Source organism: Prionailurus viverrinus, chromosome B4 (assembly GCF_022837055.1).
Source record: "Prionailurus viverrinus isolate Anna chromosome B4, UM_Priviv_1.0, whole genome shotgun sequence".
NCBI lineage: Eukaryota > Metazoa > Chordata > Mammalia > Carnivora > Felidae > Prionailurus > Prionailurus viverrinus.
This window is the reverse complement of record NC_062567.1, coordinates 35,279,136-35,301,212: the sequence shown is the minus strand read 5'-3', so window position 1 is coordinate 35,301,212 and position 22,077 is coordinate 35,279,136. Positions and strand designations below refer to the sequence as shown.

General features: G+C 56.8%; 1 protein-coding gene across 2 annotated transcripts in view; it reads left to right on the top strand.

Annotated features, from left to right (window-relative positions):
- TSPAN11 (tetraspanin 11) overlaps positions 1 to 21,433 on the top strand; it is a 72,739-nt gene extending 51,306 nt beyond the window's left edge. Inside the window, exons 4-8 of one of the 2 annotated variants that reach the window (XM_047868324.1) lie at positions 5,445 to 5,519; positions 6,412 to 6,516; positions 9,348 to 9,506; positions 9,816 to 9,949; positions 16,622 to 21,433. In XM_047868324.1, the coding sequence (XP_047724280.1) occupies positions 5,445 to 5,519; positions 6,412 to 6,516; positions 9,348 to 9,506; positions 9,816 to 9,949; positions 16,622 to 16,994 (846 nt within the window). In that variant the 3' untranslated portion in view covers positions 16,995 to 21,433. The remainder of the gene's footprint in view (positions 1 to 5,444; positions 5,520 to 6,411; positions 6,517 to 9,347; positions 9,507 to 9,815; positions 9,950 to 16,621) is intronic. The other variant, XM_047868325.1, reaches the window with a different exon arrangement.
- The last annotated feature ends 644 nt before the right edge of the window (positions 21,434 to 22,077 follow it).

Sequence of the window (22,077 nt, the reverse complement as noted above, 5' to 3'; positions counted from 1 at the left end):
GGTGGGGAGGCTTGAGGCTTCGCTTGTGTGTAGGGCCCTGCACACACACACACACACACACACACACACACACACACGGGGAGTGCTGCACAGCTGTGCAGACTCTAGGATCTGATGAGGCTAGGATCCCCCTAACCACAGCCACCCCAAGTGCTCTCAGGGAGCCCACCCACCCAGCCATCTGCTCTGTAGTGGGCACGACAGCACCCAGCAAGTAAGTGCACAAAGTTATGCCGCTGGAATCCCTGAGTTTGGTTTCTGGACTCAGCTGGACTCAGCCATGCTCTTGCCATGTGACCGCAAACGGCTTCACCTCTCCATGCATGTGCCTCATGGTTACGACGAGGCTAACGTCGGTGCTCACACGGCAACATGATGAGTAATGCTATGCTCATCTCCGAGGGTGGTTGGGAGCTGTCATGAGACGTGCTCACCAGAGGGGCCGGCACCTGGGGAGAGCTGGCAAACCTTGGCCATTACTGTCATGGAGCGCCCACTGTTTGCACTGTGGGCTGTGAGTGAGGCACTGATTCTGCCAAGGAGGGGTTAATTTCTCCCCCCCACCCCCTTTTTTGTGGAAGGGCTATTTTACCACTATTCTCACTATAGGAAAACTACATTTTTACCGCTGTTGAGAAGCAAGCTAGGCATACCTCTTCAGCTGTAGTCCAGGAATTCTGGCAGCCCATTCATGAGAGTAGTGGGCTCTGTTGGTAGAGAATGGGCCCTACACAGCACAGGGCCCAGGAAATCTTGGCTTTCATTCAAATAGGACAGTTTTCATGTTTCCTACAGGCAAGGGCAACACATCCCTCCTTAGCCCAGGGGAGCCTGGGCAAGCCAGTAGGTACCTAGCAGCTTCAGGAAACAGTGCTATCAAGAACCAAGAAATTCACTGACTACCCCAGGGTGCACCTGGGCCCATCACATCCCTGTAATAGCTGCTGGTCCCAAGCACTATTGGCTTCACTGATCCTCCCTAGAGTCGGGGTGAGCAGCTTCCTGCCACAAAGTGCCCTCAGAGGCAGGTACACAGTAACCGCCTCACATGTTTCTGTCTGGGTTCAATTTCAGGCTTCTCAGGAACTAGACCACCTTCCTCAGATCTTCTTTTTCACATCTCCCATAGTGAATAGGGGAAATCCTATGCAAGTCAAGTCCCAGCAGCGGCCTCAGAATCTGAAGTTAAATGTGCAAATCAGTTCCTCAACCTTGGCACTAGTGACATTTTAGCCCGGATCATCCTTTGCCAGGTGGCCTGACTTGGGCACTGTAGGACGTTAAGCAGCATCTTTGGCCTCTACCCACTAGCTGCCAGTAGCATTCTTACCCCAGTGGTGACAATAAAAAACAGTCTCCAGACACTGCCAAATGTCCCCTGGGGGAAAAACCATGCTAGATTGGGAACCAGTGGTATAAATTAAACCACAGTAATAATTCCATACCACCCACACATCAGAACAAGATTAAACTCCTGCCCCCAAGCCTGGGGCTGCCAGCTTCAGCCAGTTCCCTTCAACTCACGGCATGCGTATTAAGATGTGCACTCACAGGTCTTCATCTGGGATGTTTACTGAGCATGCCTCTAGACCCAACACCGTACCAGGCACTGAGGCCAGAAGAACCTGAGATGTGGTCCCTGTTCCTCAGAAACTCACATTCTGGGGAGACGGGGTCACAACATCTGAGGCAATGATAACCTCTACAGAGCAGTAGGTACGGATACGTCACTCAGCCAGCCCGTGAGGAAGAGTGTGGCAGACAGAGGGGAGGGCACAGGGGCAGCTCTGAGTCTAGTCGAGGAGAAGGAGCTGCGCTGAAAGTTGTGTCAGAAGGTGGAGGCAGGTGCAGCACTGTAGGCACGTGGACGGGGGCGCTTGGCACCCACTGCGGACCCGGGGAGGGTTTCGTGGAGGCCATGACCGAGCCCGGTGATAGAGGGACAGGCAGGGGAACACTGAGGGCAGATACATGGAGGCTGGAAGGCTTGGGCGGTGTTTAGGGAACCGTGTGCAGGAACAGAAGGATGCTTTGCAGATTGGCGGCCAGCTAGCCTGTGCCGTAGGAGTACTGGGATGATTTGGCTGGACATCAGGAAGGCTTGGTAAAGAAAAAGGTGGAGCAGCAGAGGCAAGGCACTTGTGTCACGTGGCAGCCCCCCACCAGCCTGGCCCCACTGCCCAGAGGCAGGGCTGCCAGGCCCCTTGGTGCAGGGGGATCCCAGCGAGCACAACCTTTTGCCTGCTTCCCCGGGGAATGTCGCACTGGAGCTGTGATTCAGGGCCACCCCCGCCCAGGTGAGTCACATACCTACAGCCCTCCTGCCACCGAAGCTGCACCCATGCCCACTGAGCACCCAGCCGGTCCACTCCCTGGCACTCCACGTCGGTCCCCCAAAACCCCTGCCTGGCCCTCACTTCCCTCCCAAGGGCCTCTGAACAGCTGGAGGCAGCACTCTCCCCGCTCCTGACAACTCCATCAGGTTGGGGAGCCTGTCTGATGCCTCCAAACCGTTTTGAGGGGCTGGCATGTACTAATTTAGGCTGCCATTACATCAGGGATGTGGTTCAGTTTCTCTCCCTTCCCATCAACCCTCCTCCCAGCCCAGTGTCAATAGCAACGGCGGCAGTGACGTCCCGGGGGAGCAGCATGACACTGCCAAGTCTTCATGACTAGCAGCCCGCGTGACTCTCGGCTGACAGCCCCTGGTGATCGGTGATGGGTGATCAGCAATCGGGAGAAGAGCCTCTCCCGCCCCCCCAGAGGGAAGGTGCCAAGACACCGAGATGCTGCCCTCCTAGCCGCCAGGGGCCCGCATCCTCCCGTTCAGTCACGGGCTCCCTCACGTCTTCCGGCCACACCACAGAAGGCACATGGGGCGCACCTAGGGAGCCTGGGAGCATCCAGCCGGCAGTCACTGCATGCAGGGTCCTGTGTGGCAGGAGGAGAGTCGGCCTCAGGGTACCAGGGTCAGGGGGAGCAGAGGGCAGTTTGAGGCGAGCAGGGTGGGCGGCCGAGTCAGGATATCCGCAAAGCTGCTGGGGGCTGTCAGAGGGACTGGCCCAGGCCACTGCGCCTGCAGCTGGCTGACAAGCCTGGCTCACCTCATGCTGTCACACACCGGCTCCGGGAGCAGGAAGCAGCTCAGACGACCGTGAAGTGGAATCCCCTCCCTTTGGGTCCTTTCAGCCCCTCGGGATAGGCAGGACTGCTGTGATGCCATTAGGCCCATCCATAGGCTCAGTCCCACAGGCACAGCCACTGCATATGGCCCCGGATGCTGCATCCTGTATGGGGCCTGAGGAAGGTCAGAATTCAGCCACATGTTCTCATGGGAGCACATTTTTGTAACTCACACCAGGCTACCCATCCAGAGCCTGGAAGTGGCAGAGCCCAACCCAAACCTGAGTCAGCTGACTTCCGCCACCGTTCTTCAGGTTTCCAGGCCCTATATCTCAGAGGCTCAGCAAGCAGAGGGCCCATCCACAGACCCCTTGCCAGCCTCCTGCCTCACCTGGATACCATCCCACACCCTCCCTAGTCCCAGGCACACGGAACACTCCAGACCCCTCCCCGTGGCATAAAAAGTCAGTGAGGCCCAGGGAGTGTGCCATCGTGGGATCTGGAACTCCCTTCCCCACTTCTAGACCTGATCTGGGTGCCCAGGAGCTCACAGACAGCCTGAGTCTCCATTCAGAGCCTGCGCAGGGTGACGAGGCTACTGTGTCCCCCACACGCCACCACACCCAGCCTTCTGTGCATCCTCATCCAGGGATGGCCAGGGGATGCCTGATCCTGGCCGTGCATGGACTGAGCTTGGACATGCAGGCCAGAGGCCTTTCCTTGTATGGCATTGAGCCCGGGGTACGTGGGGAAGGGCAAACCAGGAACCTCCATTTGTACTCTTGCCTTGGGCCCCACAGATGATAAGGGCAGCCACCATGATTCAGAGACAGGAAAGCTTCCCTCATTCCTGATGGTGGGCAGCTCTGAGCCTGGCAGACCGTGGGCTCAATAAGATGGCCGTGGGGTAGGTGCACAGTTCATGTAACTCAAAAGGAAGCCCTGTCCCCGGATGGAATGTTCTTCATGATCTTCATGAAAAGGAATACCTTCTCCTCCCCCTGTGTTTAAGTCCTGCCCATGCCAGGCCCCATGCTGGGCTCTGGGAGGTAGTCAGGCAAGGCCTCAGGGACTCACGTCGCCTCTGAACTGGCCCTATGGCCCCTGCCCTGCGCCTTTTTCCCATTCCCATGCCCTCCAGCTGCATCCCTACCCCTGCTGAAGAGCCCTGGAATTTCAGAACTCAGGCACAGGCTGAATATTCCCTGGAATCCAGTGATTTGAATGACTATAGCCAGGCAGATGGGCGGTACCTGGGGGGGGGGGGGAGGGGGGAGACAACACCAACCACTGCTCATGGGGAGGGGGGCTAGGCTTCTCCAGAGGGGGCTAATTTCAGGCAGCAGCACCCCACTGCTTTGCCTCCTCTCCCCACTCCCTCCTTCCCTCTTCCCTGCCTAGAGCCTGCTTCCTCTCCACCACCACCCCCACCCCTGCCATCCCCTCCTAGCCACGTGGGTCTGACATGCATTTTTGACCTGTGGGCCCCCACAAGAACACACCAGGATGGAGCAGTGTCCTGGAGCCTCCTGACTAAAACTAGGAGGGAGGTCACGGCAGAGAGAGCACAGCCAGGAACGCAGCCGGCAGGCTGTGAAGCGTGCAGAGCGGCCCCAAGTCTGGAGGAGGCCAGGCCGTAGTTGTGTCAGGAATTTAGAAACCCCTGCAGGGCCGTGAAGGCCTGGAAAACACACCGATGCCTTTCACAGGGCACTGCCTTTGCTATTTCCTGAGCCTTGGTCACTGCCCAGCCACCCCTACACTCCCAGGCTCTTCAGCTCTCTCCACTCCCAGAACTCGGACACCCCACGCCCTCTGCACTCTCCAGGCTTCACACTGGGCTCTCCCCTCTGCCTGGCACATGCTTCCTGCCTTCTCCACCTGGTAGCTCATCCTTCAAAGACTCAGGTGTCCCCTCCTCCAGGAAGCCTTCTCTGACTGCCCTCCCCCCCACCTAGGTCTTGCCCCATAGTAACATTTGTAACACAGCATTGTAATCACTTACCTATCCCCCCACCACCAATAACTCTGAGGGCGGTAACCGTCTGACTTACGATACCTGGCATGTAGCAGGTATTTAATAAGTATCGGACTGACAGAAGCCCAATGGGTGAGGGGGTGAGTGGGGAACTCCGTGCCAGCAGCTGGGAGAGGTGAGCATGCCCAGAGCTGCCGGGAAGAGGGGGAAGATGGTATGGGTGGGTGATGGGGTCCTGGCAGGTCGCCCTGCCTCCCCTACTGCTTTGGGAAGACTTGTCCCGGAGCACTGTGTGCCTACCCAGGCCTGATCCCCTGGTGACCACCTTCCTCCTTGCTCCTAGTACTTCTGCCTGTTGCTGGTGATCTTCCTCGTGGAGCTGGTGGCAGGGGTCCTGGCCCACATGTACTACCAGAGGGTGAGTAGACCCTCTTCCTGCGTTCCCCATCGGTGCCCCCTGTTGCCCTGGAGGCAACAGTGTGGGGCGGGGTGCAGAGGCATGGGGGAGCTAAAGCTCGGCAGTGACATAGAGGGTGGTCTCATGTCCCTGGCCCCAACAATCCTCAGTATACCTGGGTCCTACTTCTTGTCTGGCTTCCAGCAATTCTCTGCCCTATCTGTTGATGCTAACTTATTTGGCATGGGGGCTGGGGAGTGGGAATGCCCCGTGGGAGGTGGGGTGGTCTCTCTCCCCTCCTAAGCAGAGATAGAGGATGAACCTAGCAGGTGGGCATCCAAGGAGAAAGGCTGGGGCCGGGGCTACCTGCCAGACTATGAAGACAGCACAGGGCCTTGCCTGCCTGCAGCAGACAAGGATGAAGTAGCCGGTAGGGTCTCCTCCCACTGGCTGCTGTGAACCAGGGGTTTGAGGTCATGACCAGGGTGAGACAGATGCCTGCACTGGTTGTTTTAAGGCAGCACCGTACAACTGATGGGTGCCCATAGGATAACAACTGTAAATATTGTGAATGTCACCTCATAATCAAAATGAGAAAAAGATATTTATTTAAAAGCACCCCCTGTGCCCAGCCTCATTGCCCTCCCACCAGCTTTGAGCCATCCCCTCCCCGGCCTGCCTCTCAGTTCTGTCCATCACCTGCCTGGCCCCAGCTTTTACAACACCTCTCCACAAACTCTGTGTTCTGAGCAGTCTCCTACGACGCTCCCATTACGCTGGGGAACCTCTGCCCTCACACCATTCCAAGTCCATGGTGCTCGAGGCTAGCTGGCCTGGCTTTGGAGCGGGCCTGGAGTACGAGGCCAGGGTGAGTGGTTCTGCTGATGCCACCTTCCCTCTCCACTCTCTCCAGCTCAGTGATGAACTGAAACAGCACTTGACCCGGACGCTGGCTGAGAACTACAGGCAGCCGGGAGCCGCGGACATCACAACCTCAGTAGACCGTCTCCAGCAGGATGTAAGCACCCGCCCCCTGGGCTTGAAGGCCAAGCAGATTCAAATTCCGACTCTGTCCCTTCCTGTCTGTGTAACCCAGGACAGGTTACTTACCTTCTCTGAGCTTCATTTGCCTCCAAAACGAAGCCTCACTGCGCGTGTTGATCATTCAGTACCATTGCGTATGCGGAAGTCCCCACCACCATGAAAAGGGCAAGTTGAATCCTGGCCCTTTCCTTCTTCCTCCTGTGCCCTGCCCCCACCACGGCCCCCTTGACTGCCTCCTCCAGGTCCCACCCCTAGGGCCCTTGCGGGCAGGAAGCTGGCTGCCTCAGAAGAACTTCTCTCCTGGCCGGGATCTGGGCTCCTTCCATCAGCAGGGCTGTCTTCTTCCTCCTCTGGGGGCTGACAGCTGAGGTCCCGTATGAGTGAACTGTAACAGGCAGAGCTATTTCAGCCAGACTGCTGCAAGAACTTCCCAGTTGTGAGCCGTGGGGCGGAACGCTGGGGGACAGAAAGGTGGTCCCTCCAAGAAGAGGCTCAGCAGACCCCTTCAGTGAGGCCCGTGGTCCTGCCAGAAGTAGGGAAGGGACAAATGGCCCCCAGACCTGCCTTGTGCAGTATGGTAGCCACTAGCCATGTGCAGCTAGTTAAATTTACATTACAAAATTCAGTTCCTCAGTCACTAGCCACATTCCAGTGCCCAATAGCCATAGATGCCACCGAATTGCACAGGACAGATATAAAGCATTTCCATCATTGCAGAAAGTTCTGTCGAACAGTGTGACTCCAGGATCCTGATGGTTTCACGTCTGAAAATTTGAGGAAACTCTACCGGCCCACTCTGGTCCCCCTTCTCCCTGCCACCTTAGCCTGCGGTCTCTGCTCTATCCTGTATCTACAGACCCCACCCTCGGCCTGAGGCCTTGGTCTTTCTGCCAGGAATACCAGGCCAGTGAGTGGAGTAGAGGTTAGCATCTTAGCTCAGCTGGGGAGGCACCTTCTCCGTCTCCCCAAGACTGGCTTGGATCCCAGTAGGCTCTGTGCAGAGGGGTCTCTTGTGCTCTGCGATAGTGGCTGAGGGCACTCATGTACACATAGGTACACACATCCACACCCACACACTTAGCCCACACATACCCTGCTGGTCAGCCCAAAGCTCAGTCTGCATTTTTAGGGCCTCCCACATGAAGCACTGAGCCTGAATCCCTGCCCTCGGGGCCTTAGTTGGGGAGCCCAACACATGCAGTCAGTGCTAGGCTGGGAGGACCCTCTGAGTGGAGAACAGAGCTGGGAAGGCCAAGGGGGGAAGCAGGAAGGAGGGCCTGGGTTTGCCTAGTTAGAAAGGATGGGGGGGGGGCAGTCAGAGAGTAGGGAACAGCATGAGAAAGGGCACAGCTGGGAGCCACTATCTGTCACTGCCCCAGGCCTCCTCCATGGGCACCTGAGCATGTGGGCACGACCTCACACATGCCAGCAACAGTTAGAACCAGAGGGCCACGAGGGAGCCTGGGCCCAGGCCCGCATCCTAGGCGTGAGGAAGCAGCCCTGAGAAGGCAGTGGCTTCAGGCCAAGGCCAGCATCTGGACTGCGGGCTGCACCCCAGTATGTAAATGACACCCACATGCCTGCATTCACAAAACGATCTTAGCATAGAGGGTGTCACTAACTGCTCCCCCCTGCAGGGCTCGCTTCTCAGGGCTTCACAGAATTGCCTCTTGCCGTCTTCACACAGAGCGGTGTGGAGGGGCTTCCTGAGCCCCATTTACACGTGATGAAACTGAAGCCCAGAGAGGCTAGGTAACCTGCCCGGGGACACACCGCAGTATAATCCCACATGACACCTAGCACACACTGTGCTGTTCCTGGCTCCATGTGCTGTTCTGTTCTGCCTGCCTCCTGCCTCCTCCTCTTCCTTGTGGGACCTTTCCACTAGCCCCTTCCTCCACAGCTCCCGATGTCTCCCCTAAGCTGTAGTCACTGAGAAGCTTCAGAAAACCAGGAACCATATTACTCATGTGTGAGCCCAGTGCTAGCTTCACTCCTGGCACATAGTAGGTGCCTATCAAACACCTGTTAACTGTACTGAACGTACCTCCCACCCGGCCTGCACCTCCACACACCAGAGACAGTCTCAAAACAGCTGCCTGTGTGGCTCACACGGGGACTTGGATTCTCAGTCCCTCAACTCAAGGGTAAGAGAGAACCAGTGTCCTGTTGTGTCTGCATCACTGGAGACCTGGGTTGGTGCTTTCCTGCTCTGGAGTGGCACAGATGACCCAGGTCTTACCCAGCGCCAACTCCACCCCCTGGTCAACACTGATCTGCCCACACTGTGGCTCTGGGACACTCTCTGTGTCCCTCCCTACAGGTCTGTGGACTCCAGGCTTCAGGGTCTGAATGAGGGTCCAGGAACCTCTGGCAAGGCTAGGTCCCTGTTCCTGAGGTCCTGCCTCTCTGGGTGACCAGGAAAACACCCCCGTGTGGTGTGAGCTCTCCTGGGGTATACAGCCCCACTCTCTCGGGGACCCACCTCCATCTATCTCCCCACCCATCTTCTCAGAGACTCTCCCTGCTGTCAGGATGCCCAGCGTAATCTCCTTAAAGGACTTACATGGATAGAAGGTAGCCATAAGGTGTCTTGCAGCCAGCTTCTGCACCTTCCTGGAGAGAAGGGCCCCCAAAAGCCCAGCTCCCTGCTCAAAACAGGCAAAGGGGAAAATTCGAAGGGAGAACAAATCCCTATTTGTGCTTGAGTTAGTATTTGAATAACGAGTCCTGCAGCCCTGACACGGAGGGACCAGAGGAGCCTCCTGCCAGGTCTTCACCTCCAGCCTCCTTCTGTCTCTCTAGTTCAAGTGCTGTGGAAGTAACAGCTCCGCCGACTGGCAGCACAGCGCATACATCCTGTCTCAGGAGGCTGAGGGCCGCCGGGTGCCGGACAGCTGCTGCAAGACGGTGGTGGCCCGCTGTGGGCAGCGGGCCCATCCCTCCAACATCTACAAGGTGGAGGTGAGCGCCCAAGCTCCAGCTGAGGCATGCAGAGCACACCCCACCCCACCCCACCCCAAATGGGGGGCTCGGGCAGAGGGGCGGGGAGAAGCAGAACACGCTTTCTCATTGGCCGTGAGACCACACAGGGCTGTCACTGGTCTCCACGAAGCAGCTTGGGGACAAGCAGGGAGGTTCTGAGACATCATGGCATGCCCCTGAATCACCCGAGAAGCCGGTGGGCAGTTGAAAGGCTGGAGCAGGCCCATTAAACCTCTGGCCTGCCCTCAGCGGGGTGGATGCAGCACCAGCCAGCCCTTCCCTCCGCAGCCTCGCCTACTTCACGCCGGCGTGCGTGACCTACCGTTACCTTACAGGGAGGCTGCGTCAGCAAGCTGGAGCAGTTCCTGGCTGACCACCTGCTGCTCATGGGGGCAGTGGGCATCGGGGTGGCCTGTCTGCAGGTGAGTTGGAGCGCGGATTAGGAGAGGGGGTTGTTTGGAAGAGTTCTGAACCCCTCTCCCATCGGCAGAGATCACAAATCACTGACCCTCTGCACACCCATGCCCTGTCCTGCCCTCTCCTCCCCTCCTCTTCTCGCCACTTGCCCTTGGCAGACAGGAATGAATCACATGGTCACTCTCTTCCCCAGAAAAGATGAAGGAAAATGCCTGGGGGCCTGGGGGACAACTTGAACTTGTAAGAGACCTGGGAGGAGTGTGAGTGTGGGCTCAGGTATGTGCATGCACCCTCTGTGTGTGCACGTGGGTGTGTGTGTGTGCACATGGATTACCCGCATGCATCTATGTGTACATGGGGTTGTATGCATGTACATGCGTTTAGGTGTGCTTGTGCATGTGTGTATATGTGTGTGCATGTACAAGTACCAATTCCTGTGTGTGTGTGTGTGCGCGCGCACACACATGCCCGTGGATGTGCACTCCCCGTGTACTCCCAGCTCTTTGAGCGATGTCTTTTGCTCAGTTTCACTGTTCCACCCCTCCCTCTGCTGCCACCCAGGAAGTCAGTGTCACTCTCAGATCTGCTTTAGTCAAAGGTCCATACAGAGGAGTCAGGAGGGCACCCTCAGGCTGGGGCAGATACAGGGGCAATGGCCCTGCACACCCACTTTGCCTGGCACTCTGCTTCGGCCCAGCAGGTTCTAGAGGGAGCTCAGCACTGCCCCACCCTTCCCACCCCCGGGACCACCTGCACTGATGAGGAAAGGGGTGAGAGGCTGGGACCTCAGAGAACCTGGATCGAACCCTTCCTCGGCTCCTGTATGACTTAGAGCAGTTACAGCCCTGCCCGCAGCTTCTCCGACCACAAAATGTGGCTCATTTCCCGAACCACATAAGGTCTAGAGAAGAGCGAGGTGATGAGTGTGACACACTCACTGTGCCGGGCACAGGTGAAGGCCTCCAGTCAGTGGAAGTGGTTGTTATCCAGCCATCTGTAGACTTCAGAGTGGTTTCAGGTGCTTTCTATCATTAGATCCCCACCACGACCTGAGACCTGGGCCAGGCGAGGTAGTAAGTGTGCTCCCATTTTACAGATCAGAAAGTTGAGACCCAGAGAAAAGACTTACCCAGGGTGTCACATACTGAAGTGGCACCCAGGTCTCCTGGCTCTTGGTCATTTGCTTTTGCCAGCCCCCTCCCCCCACCCCGCACCTCCCCAACCGCCAACACAGATTTCTTTGGAAAGCAAAGCAGGGGCTGGTATCAGCAGCTGGCTCAGGGAGGCTGCCAGTGTGGGGTTCCTTCCAGATCACCACTCTCCCTGCCCACATCAGTCTGTGCGTTCAGAGGACCTAGCTGCCGCCTCCTCCACTGGGCTCGACACTCTGGAGGAGGGGGGGGACCAGGCAACCTCAGGCTGGCTATTTCATCTCTGAGCCTCAGTTCCTTGTTTGTAAAATGGGGCTAATTATATCTAGTTTGGTGAGAGGATTAGCAATATATATGTAAATCACTTGTCACTGACGAGCAGATAGCAGGTGTTCAATAAATGGTACCATCATTATTTTTATCATCTCCACCTGGGCACATTGTCTCTCAAAAAAGCCCTCATTGTTTCCTGGCCAGAGCAGCTCCCCCTTCATCTCCATAGTTAGCATGCAGGCCGGGAGCCCCAGGGGGCATTAAGCAGAGCCCCTCTTTTGCAGGACCCTAAGGCAGGCCTTCTGTCCCACATACCCCAGTGGGAGCTGAGGAAGGGGCTGCTCTGTGCTCCAGCGCCAACTGAAGTTTCCAGAAACCTGCTGTCTCCTTCAGGTGCTGAGGGGGCCTGCTGTGCATGGACACTGACCAGGCCAGGACCACACTCCCCATCCATTTCCTCCTGGTCTCTCTGGTTGTGGGAGCCCAGAGAAGCTGAAGACAGGGGCAGTGAGGCCTAGAGCAGGGAGTGGGTCTGCCAATGCCCCAAGCCCAAGGTCAAGGTGAAACAAGTACCCTGTGAAAGTACTGCTGGGAGGCCATGTTGTCAGGAGGGTGCCTGCCCGCTGCAGAGGGGCTTCCTCCTTGTAAACATCCCCGACCGTGAAGTCTCAGTCCTCCAGGGCTCTCTGTGGAATGGCGCCAAGTGTCCCTCAGAGAGAGCTTCACCCAGCCACCACTGTGGACCCCCATCCATAGCCCAGATTCTCCACCGACTCTGGCTGAAGCCTGTCCTGCAGCAGCCAAGCCTCGGTTACAGCCCCCTCTGCTGGCCAATGCTGGAACTAAGCTGCCCAAGTCCTGGTTGGCCACCAGCCTTGAAGGGCTCACACCAGTCGTGTCCCTAAGCTCACAGTCACCCTCCACCAGTATAGGTATCCCCACACACGCCCAGCCTGGCACTTCAGAGACTCCCAAGGCTCAGGAGATAAACGGCCAAGGTGGTGGCTCATGTTTCCCTAGTCCCCAGGACTAGAGGAGACCTTGCTATGAAGTCAGAGGACCTCTCCTCTTCTTATGTGATCCTGAGGAAGTCATGTTCCCTCCCTGAGCCTTGGCTTCCTTCCCTATAGAACGGAGGAGATGGACATTGTTGAGCCTTCCTTTAAGTGGCAGAATTCTATAACCCGTGGGAATCTCACGTAGGAGCCCACAGTATTAAACAAGCATGAGGTGGTGCTGCTGCGGTTGAAGCAGGAGTTGGGGCTGTAAGATTCCATGAATTTTGGTAAGAACCCTGCCTCAGTGTGACTCCTGTGCCACCATATTCTAGAATGTTGAGGCATGTCTTGTGCATACTGTGAACACCAAGCAGAGGATGTGACAAACGTAACAAACCCCGATTCCAGCCATTTGGCAACCTGTCACTTGTTGCCCTGTGGATGTGTGGACCAGGGCTGACATGCTTAGATCGTAGCAGGCTGGGGGGAGACAGGATCTCCACAGAGCCTCCACGGCCACAGGCCTCAACCTGGGCTGCACATGGGAACCACCTGGGGAGTTTTAAAACTGCCCAAGGCCCCGGCTGCACCCAGCACAATTAAATCACTTTGTCTGGGGTTGGCACCCAGGCACCAGCATACTTGTGAAGCTCTCTGGTGGGTCCAGTGTGCAGCCTGGCTGAGAACACTGGCCCACATGAACGACAAGAGCCATAGGGCACCTGGAAGTCAGATGTGGGAGAGGTCAAGGGCCAGGGAGAAGATGGCACCATCACAGTCCTTAACCACCCAAAGGCAGGCAGGTGGGGGAGGGCACATTCCTGGGAGGTACCAGAGGACAGACAGGAATAACAGGTAGAATTTACAAGGAGACAGGCTGGAGAACTTGCTAACAATTGGAATCTTCCAGCAGTGGTCCCTGTGAAGCACGAAGCTGTCTGTGGCTGCAGGTCGCGGCAGAAGTTGGGGGCTGGCAGGGACCCTGAAGTGGGGAGACCCGCATGTGATGGGCTACAGGTCCCTGCCCCGCTGCTGCGTGCACCTGTTCCTTTCAGCAAGACCCTGTAGGGCCCCTCTGTCCACATGGGCATGTGGCCATCACTGCTCTGGTTTTCAGACCTGACAGGAATAATTGGGGTCTGGAGTTACCTCCAAATCAGACTCTTCTTTCTGGAAGGACCTTACCGGTTATCTAGGCCAGTGCCATCAGCCCCGGCTGCACATGACAATCAGATTTGAAAAGTACCCTTGCTCGGGCCCCATGCCAAGGATTCAGGCTCAGATAGATGGGACGAGTCCTGTGCCTGGGTGTTTTTTCAAGCTCCCCAGGTGATTCATATGTGCACCTAGGATAGAGAACACTGGGCCCACCCCTTTCACATATACCTGAAGACACCAAGCCCAGCGACATGGTCACTTGCTAACAGTCACATGGCCACCGTGGCAGAGCCAGCCAGGACCCCAACTCCAGGTCTCTCTGTTGTATACCAGCTTCCCTTTTGGGTGGACTCTGGAGGCACTCCACCTTGGGGTAACTCTGGCAGAGAAACTTCTACCCAGGAAGGACATAGTGGCTCCGCCCCCTTTTCCTACTGCCCTGCTCACACACAGACTCTGGGAGTCTCCCACCCAGAAGCTATGCAGAGTGAGCATTCGTTGTTAGTTTTGTAATGAGAACCTCTAGGTGCCAGGTGCCATGGCCAGTGCTGGGGCCACACCAGTGGGCAGGATGTGGTCCCTTCTCCCAGGAAGCTTTCACTTGAGGCAGGAGGCACGTAGAACATGGGTTGTCACATGCCATCAGAGGCACTGTGCAAGTGTGAGACTTGGGGCTTGGGGGAGCATGTAAGAGGCCCTAACCTGTCAGGGCAGTCACAGAAGGCTTCCTGGAGGAAGTGATATATAATTAAATCTTGAAGGAGTTTGATGGGAAAAAGCAAGAGGGGAAAGAGTGACAGGGCGAGAGAATTGAATTGGCAGAGCCCTGGCCTGCTGCAGTGGAGGGAGGGCTTTATCCTGAGGGCTCTGGGGAGCTACGACCTGGCCTGTCAAAGCCTCAGGATGCAGGAGGGGCTGGGAACCCTGATGTTGGTCCTGTCGTCCTGGTTTTTAAAGACTCTTTCCAGGGAAGGCTACCAAGCAGTGAACAGATTAGACGTTTCCCTATTGAGATTTGAGACTCAGAGAGGGTTATATCTGTGCCCAGGATCACACAGCCCTAAACAGAAACTACCCCATTCCTACTTCTATCCCAACATTCCCGTCCTGTAGATGGAAACATGTTGCAGAACCCAGAAAACTCACACGACAGCAGAGATTGGGATCTGCAGGTCAGTAAAAGGGAAACTGAAAGATGACATTGGATTGGCTTCCTGGGGCCTCCCTGGCCCTTCCTTGGTTCTCTTGGTGACAATCAAGTCCTGGCCCAAAAACCTCAAAAGCAGCTGAAACCGTGCCACCTCCCTGTTGTAAACAGCCCCATGTGGCAAATGCTGTACCTAGGCAGGCTGCCAGAAGAGGGCGCCATGCACCACACTGCCAGGCCCCCCCCCCCCCCCCCCCCCCGCGCAAGCTGGGCGCCCCCGCAACCATCTCCACGCATCCTCCTCCATTCCTGCTCCTGCACTCATTACCACGTGTTTCCTCTGCTCACCCCGTGCTGGCCACGCAAAGCTGTGGGTGCTGATTCGTCCACGTCCTCCATCAGGAAGGAGACGGCGGTACCAGGGATCCGATAGCTTCCACTGCTCCTCTGCATGAATCAAGGTGCTTGTGTGTGTGCACGTGTACGTGCACGTGTGTGCAGACCTGTGTAGACATGTTGTGAGTGCATCCTTAGCCCCTCTGCATGTGTCAAGGTGGGGGCGTGTGTGCGGACATGCACCCTGCCTTCCCTGGGAGGCTCCCTGGTGGGAACACACATCTTCTACAGAAGTAGCAGTTATGGGCAAGCTCCGCCCTCCCGGTCCCCCAGCACAAACTGTCCACTGTAGATGTGGCCTCAAGTCCATGCTGGCCCAGCTCTTCCCATCTGGCCTCCCCCCCCCCCCGCCCCCGCAGAAAGAATCAGAAAGATCCAGATGACCCCACACGTTAGCCATCAAACCACGACATGGGGATGGGGAAGAGAGGGTGCTGCACGACACCTGATGGAAAGGCTGCGATGGCACCTGCTTAAAGCCAGTGGGAGACAAGATAACCTCTCAAGCTGCCTTCAGTTTGTGGCACTGAGTCGGGAAGGAGATCGGCACTGCTCTCGGTACCAAGTCTGAAAGCTGCACTCACGGGGTTCTGCCCTCCTCCCATGTAGGGGTGGAGAGGAGAGAGGAGGGGGGAAGAAGAAGGGCTCATCCTCTGCCACCTCAGGCAAGCTAGCCTTGCAAAGAGAAACCAAATGCCTACTAGCCCATGAGCGTCTTCATCAGCCTGCCCTCCTCCCACTGGTCAGAGCTCCGGGTGCATCCAGAGGGGCTCTAGCAAGATCAGGCCAGCAGCAGCTATTGGAGAAATTTGGCAATGATGGGGCATTGTTCCCTATCTTCGGGGAGATCCATCTTTGCCCATGTGCCACAGGACATTCATGGGGCTGCCCTAGCAGCGCCCTCTTTCCTGTGGGTGGGGAGTCTGGATCCAACGGCATCATTACCATGGAAAGATCACAGGCATGGGTCTCCGGGGTCTGACACATCCACATCTTGTCCTGCATTTTAGAGATTGGAAAAGTGAGGCCCCCCAGGGGGACAGCGATTGCCCAGTACTGCCCTGCTATGGGCAGGATGCTCTTCTCGTTCAGCTAGTGGGTGTGACAGAGAGGCTATTAGGCAGGCTCCTAGGGCCTGGGTCTGGTGCCTCATTCCCAGCTAACTTACAGGACAAGTTGGGGACAGCTCCAGGTGCTCCTTTCAGAGCCTCAATTTCCCCAGTGGCTTCTGTGAATCAACTATGAACCTTGGTTTTACTCTGGAGTCTGAGAGCAGCGAGACACAGACAGCAACAAGGGAGTGGAACTACTGCGGCTCAGGATCTGATGAAATCGGGCCATCTCTGGAGATCGAGGACCACAGACCAGCAGTGCACTGCTTGTTAGAAAGCAGAATCTCGGGCCCCACCCCAGACCTCCTGAGTTGGAATCTGCCCTTTATCCAGGTCCCCATGTGTGTGCCCAAGAGGGAGAAGCCTGCTGCAGGGCACTGCGGGAGAGCAGCTTCATGGGGTTCTGATTTCTCTTTGCTCCTCTGCTCTCTCCACCTGGCAGATCTGCGGGATGGTTCTCACCTGTTGCTTACACCGGAGGCTCCAGCTGCATTTTTACTAACGGCCGACCGCGTTCCCCTCTGACTGCCCCTCACAAGGACAGGTGCCCAAATCCCATCTTCCAGGCCTGCAGAGTCAGCATCAGCTCACCTAGGAACTCCCAGAAACTCCCCCTACTCTTCCCAGCCCCTTTGGATCCACCAAGTGCCCAAGACTATGGCTCCTGTGATTCCCACCCAGGCAGGGGGGACCCATCCTGTGTGGAAACAACAACCAGCACCCCTTACCAGGCCTGGGGATCCTGTGGACGACAGGAGGGTGATAATCAGACCCTCCACTCCCTCCCAGCTCCAGAACCTAGAATGAAGGTCTGAAAGCCCCCCTGGGATGCCTGCATGGGGCACATGATCTCCCCACTGGTGCTGAGCACCCCTCTTCTTGTCTCTGCTTGGTGTGTTTTTCTCTACCCACGGGGAAGTGCTTACCGGCGGGGTGATGGAAGCAGGGTTGGCTCTGCCCCAGAAGATCCAGCCCTTTGATCTGCCCGCCCCCACACCTCCTCACCTGGGAGTACCCCGGCGGTCTGGGGTCTGGTTCCTTCCCGCAGGGTCTGGCAGCAGAGAGGCCTGAGGTGAGGCCCCGGAACTGGGGTTGGGCAGCAGCAGGCTGGTGGGGCCACCAGGGCAGGGAGGAAGGCAGGTAAAGTGGCCACACTAGCACATGCTGCACCAAGACCTTGCATCCAGCCTAGAAACCTTCCCTGGGAGAGGTACCGCAGAAGACCATGGCCTTGAGCTCCAGTCTACAGTAAATGACCCCCAGGGGTCTCCCCTCTAGGGCCTGATTCTCTGGAATGCCAGGTGTTTTAAATGATCTCCAGCCCTTCGTGTCGGTGGGAGTAAAAATCCTTCCTGATTAGGCCAAATCACAGACCCTGCAAAGTTGGAGCCACTGAGAAGGTACAGCTCTGAGTAGAAGGGTGCTGTGCCTGGAACCCCATTTTTCCTGGGCCCACAATCCCCAACCACATATGGCCACCACCATTCTGCCTCCAGGAGCCCTCGCTCTGCTTCCCAGAGTGAATATAGTGGCTTCTTTTGGTTCTCTCTTGCGTCTCTGAATCAGGCAGGGAATTTTCAGGAAGAATTTTCTCAAATACTAAGGGAGAACAGAACAGAAAGAAAATCCTAGAAAATGCAGAATATAGATGCTGGCAGTTTTCCAAAGAACAGGTGTCAACTTGTAAGACAGTCATGGAGACGAGACCCTCCCCCTCCAAATACCTATTACAAGTGGGTAACTTGTAGCGAGAGAACCCCACACCTGGCTTCCCACCTTCCAGGTGCCGTGCTTCCCGTGCTGGGGACCCTCTTACATCCCACCATGAGAGAGTGGCCCCTTGTTGCCAAGATCAAGGGCAAGAAAGGTCACACCTTACCTCCTAACTCATTCTAGGCCCCAGTCTGATGAGCTCAGTTCTTGGTGACCTGGGGAGTCCTGGGTGAAGGGTGTTCTCCCTCCCATACACAGCTCACTGCTGTCCCTAAACACAGCCCTCAACTGCACAGAAACCGTACTTGCTCAGAACAGGGATTCCCCACATGCACAGAGGGAAGACCAGGTTCCGGGGGCAGATGGCCTCCCCTATCCTGGGGAATCTTCTTGCGGCTTCTCTCCTCCACCCTCACGGCCCTGGGGCTGCTGATACAAGTTCATTAACAGGATACCAACTTTCCAGCAATCCCAGACTGCACCAAGGCTGGAAGAAATTGCGCTGTGACTAGCTTTGCTGCCCTCCAGCTTCCTGGGACTTGTGCGGACAGTTGAGAAATGACTGACTCCCAAGCTGTGTGCAGCTGGGCGCAGGCTGCCAGGTGTTACCAAGTGAGGGCTGAGAGAGAGAGTTCCTCCTGGGCAGGCAGCGATGCCTGGGGAGGCGCTGTGTCCTGTGGGACATGTCAGCCCCTGGCGGAGTCCCTGAACTCTTTACTGAGGTCAGCTGGGCTTGTGGAGACGGGGACAGGGGGATGGGCGGGATCGCTTGCACACCTTGTTGTCTGTCCCTGCCCCCCCCCCCCCCCCACCGAGGTGGGTTAGGCTGTCCTAGGCTAAGGGCAGGTGATTCCACCCTGGGCACCTGCCCACCCAGAGGGCAGCTGGAGGATGGATGGACCAAGCTACAGAGAGAGAATGACCCAGAGCTTTTGGGAATGGTGACCAGCTAGCTCATGCTCACAGCTTGGGAGGGGTGAGGGTTAGAGGGAACTGAGGCCCAGGACGTGACAGGCTCCCCGCTCAGGGCATACAAAGGGCTGGGGTCTGGAGCCAAGAATGCCGTCCCCAGTGAGGTGTGCCCACCCCACCTGAGAGGACGCAGATCTGCGCCACCCAGGATGACTGCCCCTAGGTCCCTGCTTGGAGACAGAGAGAGAGAGAGAGAGAGTGAGCCATGACTGTTGAAAGCTGTCCTCAGTCCTGTGTGAGCAAAAGGCCCCTACACACTGGGACCCAGAAAAGAAGCCAGCATTTTGTAAAGGTCAGAACATGGCGGATGCTGGGATGCACACAACCTGAGTCCCCACAACCTCGGCCTTCCCTCCCGCAGCGCGCAGGGGTGGACAACCCCAGGGCACGGCATGTCCCCCACTCTCCAGATGACCTGTGTTGGGGGAGGCAAGAATGAAACTCAGTGTTTGGTGAGGAGATGAAGTCTTGTTTAAAATGTTTGTGACCACCCTTTTTTCTTCTCCCTACCTCTCCCGCCAGCCTTGCCCCAACCCCAGGGGCCCCTCCGGCCTCGCCATGGGGGAGCGTCCAGGGCCTTGTGGTTACTGAAGGCCTACTGTGTGCTTAGAGTATGTTAGTCGTGTAAGTGCTTTCTCTCCCGGTGATCACAATGGGAAGGTACTATTCCCCCCACTCTGCAGATGATGAAATTAAGGCTCGGAGAAATTAAGAGGTTGGCCAGTCAGTAGCAGTGGTTGTCGACATGCCACCCCCAGCCGGGTAGAAGCAAGGGGAGCCAGGCTGACAGCCCCGTCTCCTCAGCATCCTGCAGCTCCCCATCTCTGCAGTAAGCTGTCAGGCTGCCGTGCAGGAACAGTGCGTCCCTCAGGGGCACTAACAGCCGCAGCCTGGAACCCCCTCCCAGACTGGATGAAACCATCCATCCGGCCCCGGCCCAGCACACCCTGGACATTTGCAATCAGCAGAGCAGTGTGGTTCCCTTCAGACTGACAGCCAGGCCCTCCGGGTGGAGTGGCTCAGGCAGCAGGCGGCCCTGGGGAACCGTCACTCAGGGGAACAGCCAGCCTATCACCTCGGGTGCCAACGCTGACACCAAGTGAGGGCAGACCAGACCTGAGCAATCAGAAACCGCAAACAGGGTGTGGAATCTGGTGCCCATGCAGAGATCACATGTGGGGCCGTGGAGGGCTGATGAGGGCATGGTACACCCCTCTCCCTGCTCCGTACTGGGGGCCAGGGGAGAAACCTCAGGTTTCATGCATCAGAGCCGCCCTGGGCAGGGGGGAGGCACCCCGGGTGGTGATGTTAACCACCTTGTGCTACTTTTGCCTCCCCTGTGTTGTCGATGCGGGACTCTGGGCTGGCACAGTGTGGTCGCTGTCGTAGGGAGGGGGTGGCCTGAAATCTCACCAGGCTGCTCACCCTGTGTGCTTAGACCTGGAGGGGCCAATACAGCACTGAGGGGGGGTGAGGGTAGTGAGCCCCCTGGGACTCTTGAGCTCTGCAGCCAGTTTCAGTCTTAGGATCTGTCACTCTGGTCCATGCCTGGGGTTGGAGGTGGGGAAAGTGAATTGAAACACTTTCATCACCACCCATCCCACTTTCTGCCTTGAAAATGTTTGCTACTTTCTGGCCACTTCGGGCCTGGGGAGAGAAGGGGAGGGGGAGGGGAAGGCAGTTGATTAGCAAAGGACAGAACCCATCTTCCATGTCACTGCTGTGTGGTGCTCATATCCCCGAGGATGCCGGTGATGTGTCTGAACCAGCAGTTCTCAAACTTGAGGAAGCATCCAGCCACCTGGAGGGCTTTCCAACAGACTGCCAAGTTTCACCCCTGAGCTCCACATCTGCAGGGGTGAGGCCAAGGACTTGCCATCTAATGAGTTCCCAGGTGCTGTTGGTGCTGCCGGCCCTGGAACCACCCTTTGAGAACCACTGCTTTAGACCACGCCACAAAGGACACTCTGCCACCTTCCTGTGTGTGCCACAACCCCCCAGAGTTCCGAAGCCCCTCAGGCTGTCCAGCTGGCCAGAAACGTGCCTCTCCAGCAGTGCCCTCTGGGTGGGTCTGTTATCTCGGCCGGGAGACCAGGTGCCTGGGTCCTCTTCCCAGAAGGAAACAGATCAGGTTCCCAGCCCCCTTTTCCCACCGCCTTCTGTGTGCCTTGGGAGAGTCTGGCTCCATTCTCAGCACCCCCACTTTCTAGTTTAGCACATGCACCCCCTTCCTCTCCTGCTTATGCCCCCGAGTCACCCTGTGCAAGTGCCCCTAGGAATTCCAGGCAGCCCAGGATTAGGCCAAATGGGCTTCTGGAACCAGCTGGCCCATGGATATGGGATCATCACAGTATTCTAGAAACAGAGAAGTTGCCTTAACCTCCCGCCTATAGAGAAGTTGCCCTTATTGTAAATATGCCCTCTCCTTAGCCGGCCTCAGCGTCAGCCTGGCCTCACATGCTGGGTGGCATAATAAAGGAATTGTATCTAGGACTACCTTCTGTTGCTTTTTTCCTCCTCTGCAGGGAAATCCCAGGTAGCTCATCAGATGTGTTTCAATCTACCGTACAAGCGGAAGCAGACAGTCATGGGGAGAAGGGGAGGAAGGAGGAGCCCTATTAGGAAACCCAGTGATTGGGGTCCCGCTTACCCTTCTTTTATCAGCTCCCACCTTTCCTCTGTTTGAACTGACCTCACTTGCATGTGTGTGCCATTGGCTCCTGGCTCCACTGGCTCCTTGGCAAGAGCCAAGCTCAAATGAGCGAGCTTGAATCGCGTTCCTCTTAAAGCTGTCCGCCTTTGGTCAGCCGGCATCCCCGCACCACTCACCATGATGGACGGCAGCCTCTGTCAGTGAGCCTCCGGCCTGCACATCCTCCTGCGGTATCGCCCCGTGCTGGCTGCAGCAGATGCCGGGTATGGTGAAAAGTCAGGGGCAAGGGGCCCTCTCTGGCTGGCCCTTGGGCCCCAGCTGAGTGTTGGAAGCTAAGACATGCATGCCTACTGCTACCTGGGCCCCTAGACCATCTCACTAATTTGTCCATCTCCAAGTCCATAGTGGGATGCTTTTTCATCCAAATGCGGAAAGACTTCAATCTTAACAAGTCAGAGGAGCTGAGGGCATCAGGTTGCCCAGTGTGGAGCTAAAAGGAAGTAAATGCTTTGATGCATTGACTTGATTTCATTCACTATTCTGTCTAGAGAACTTGAGGC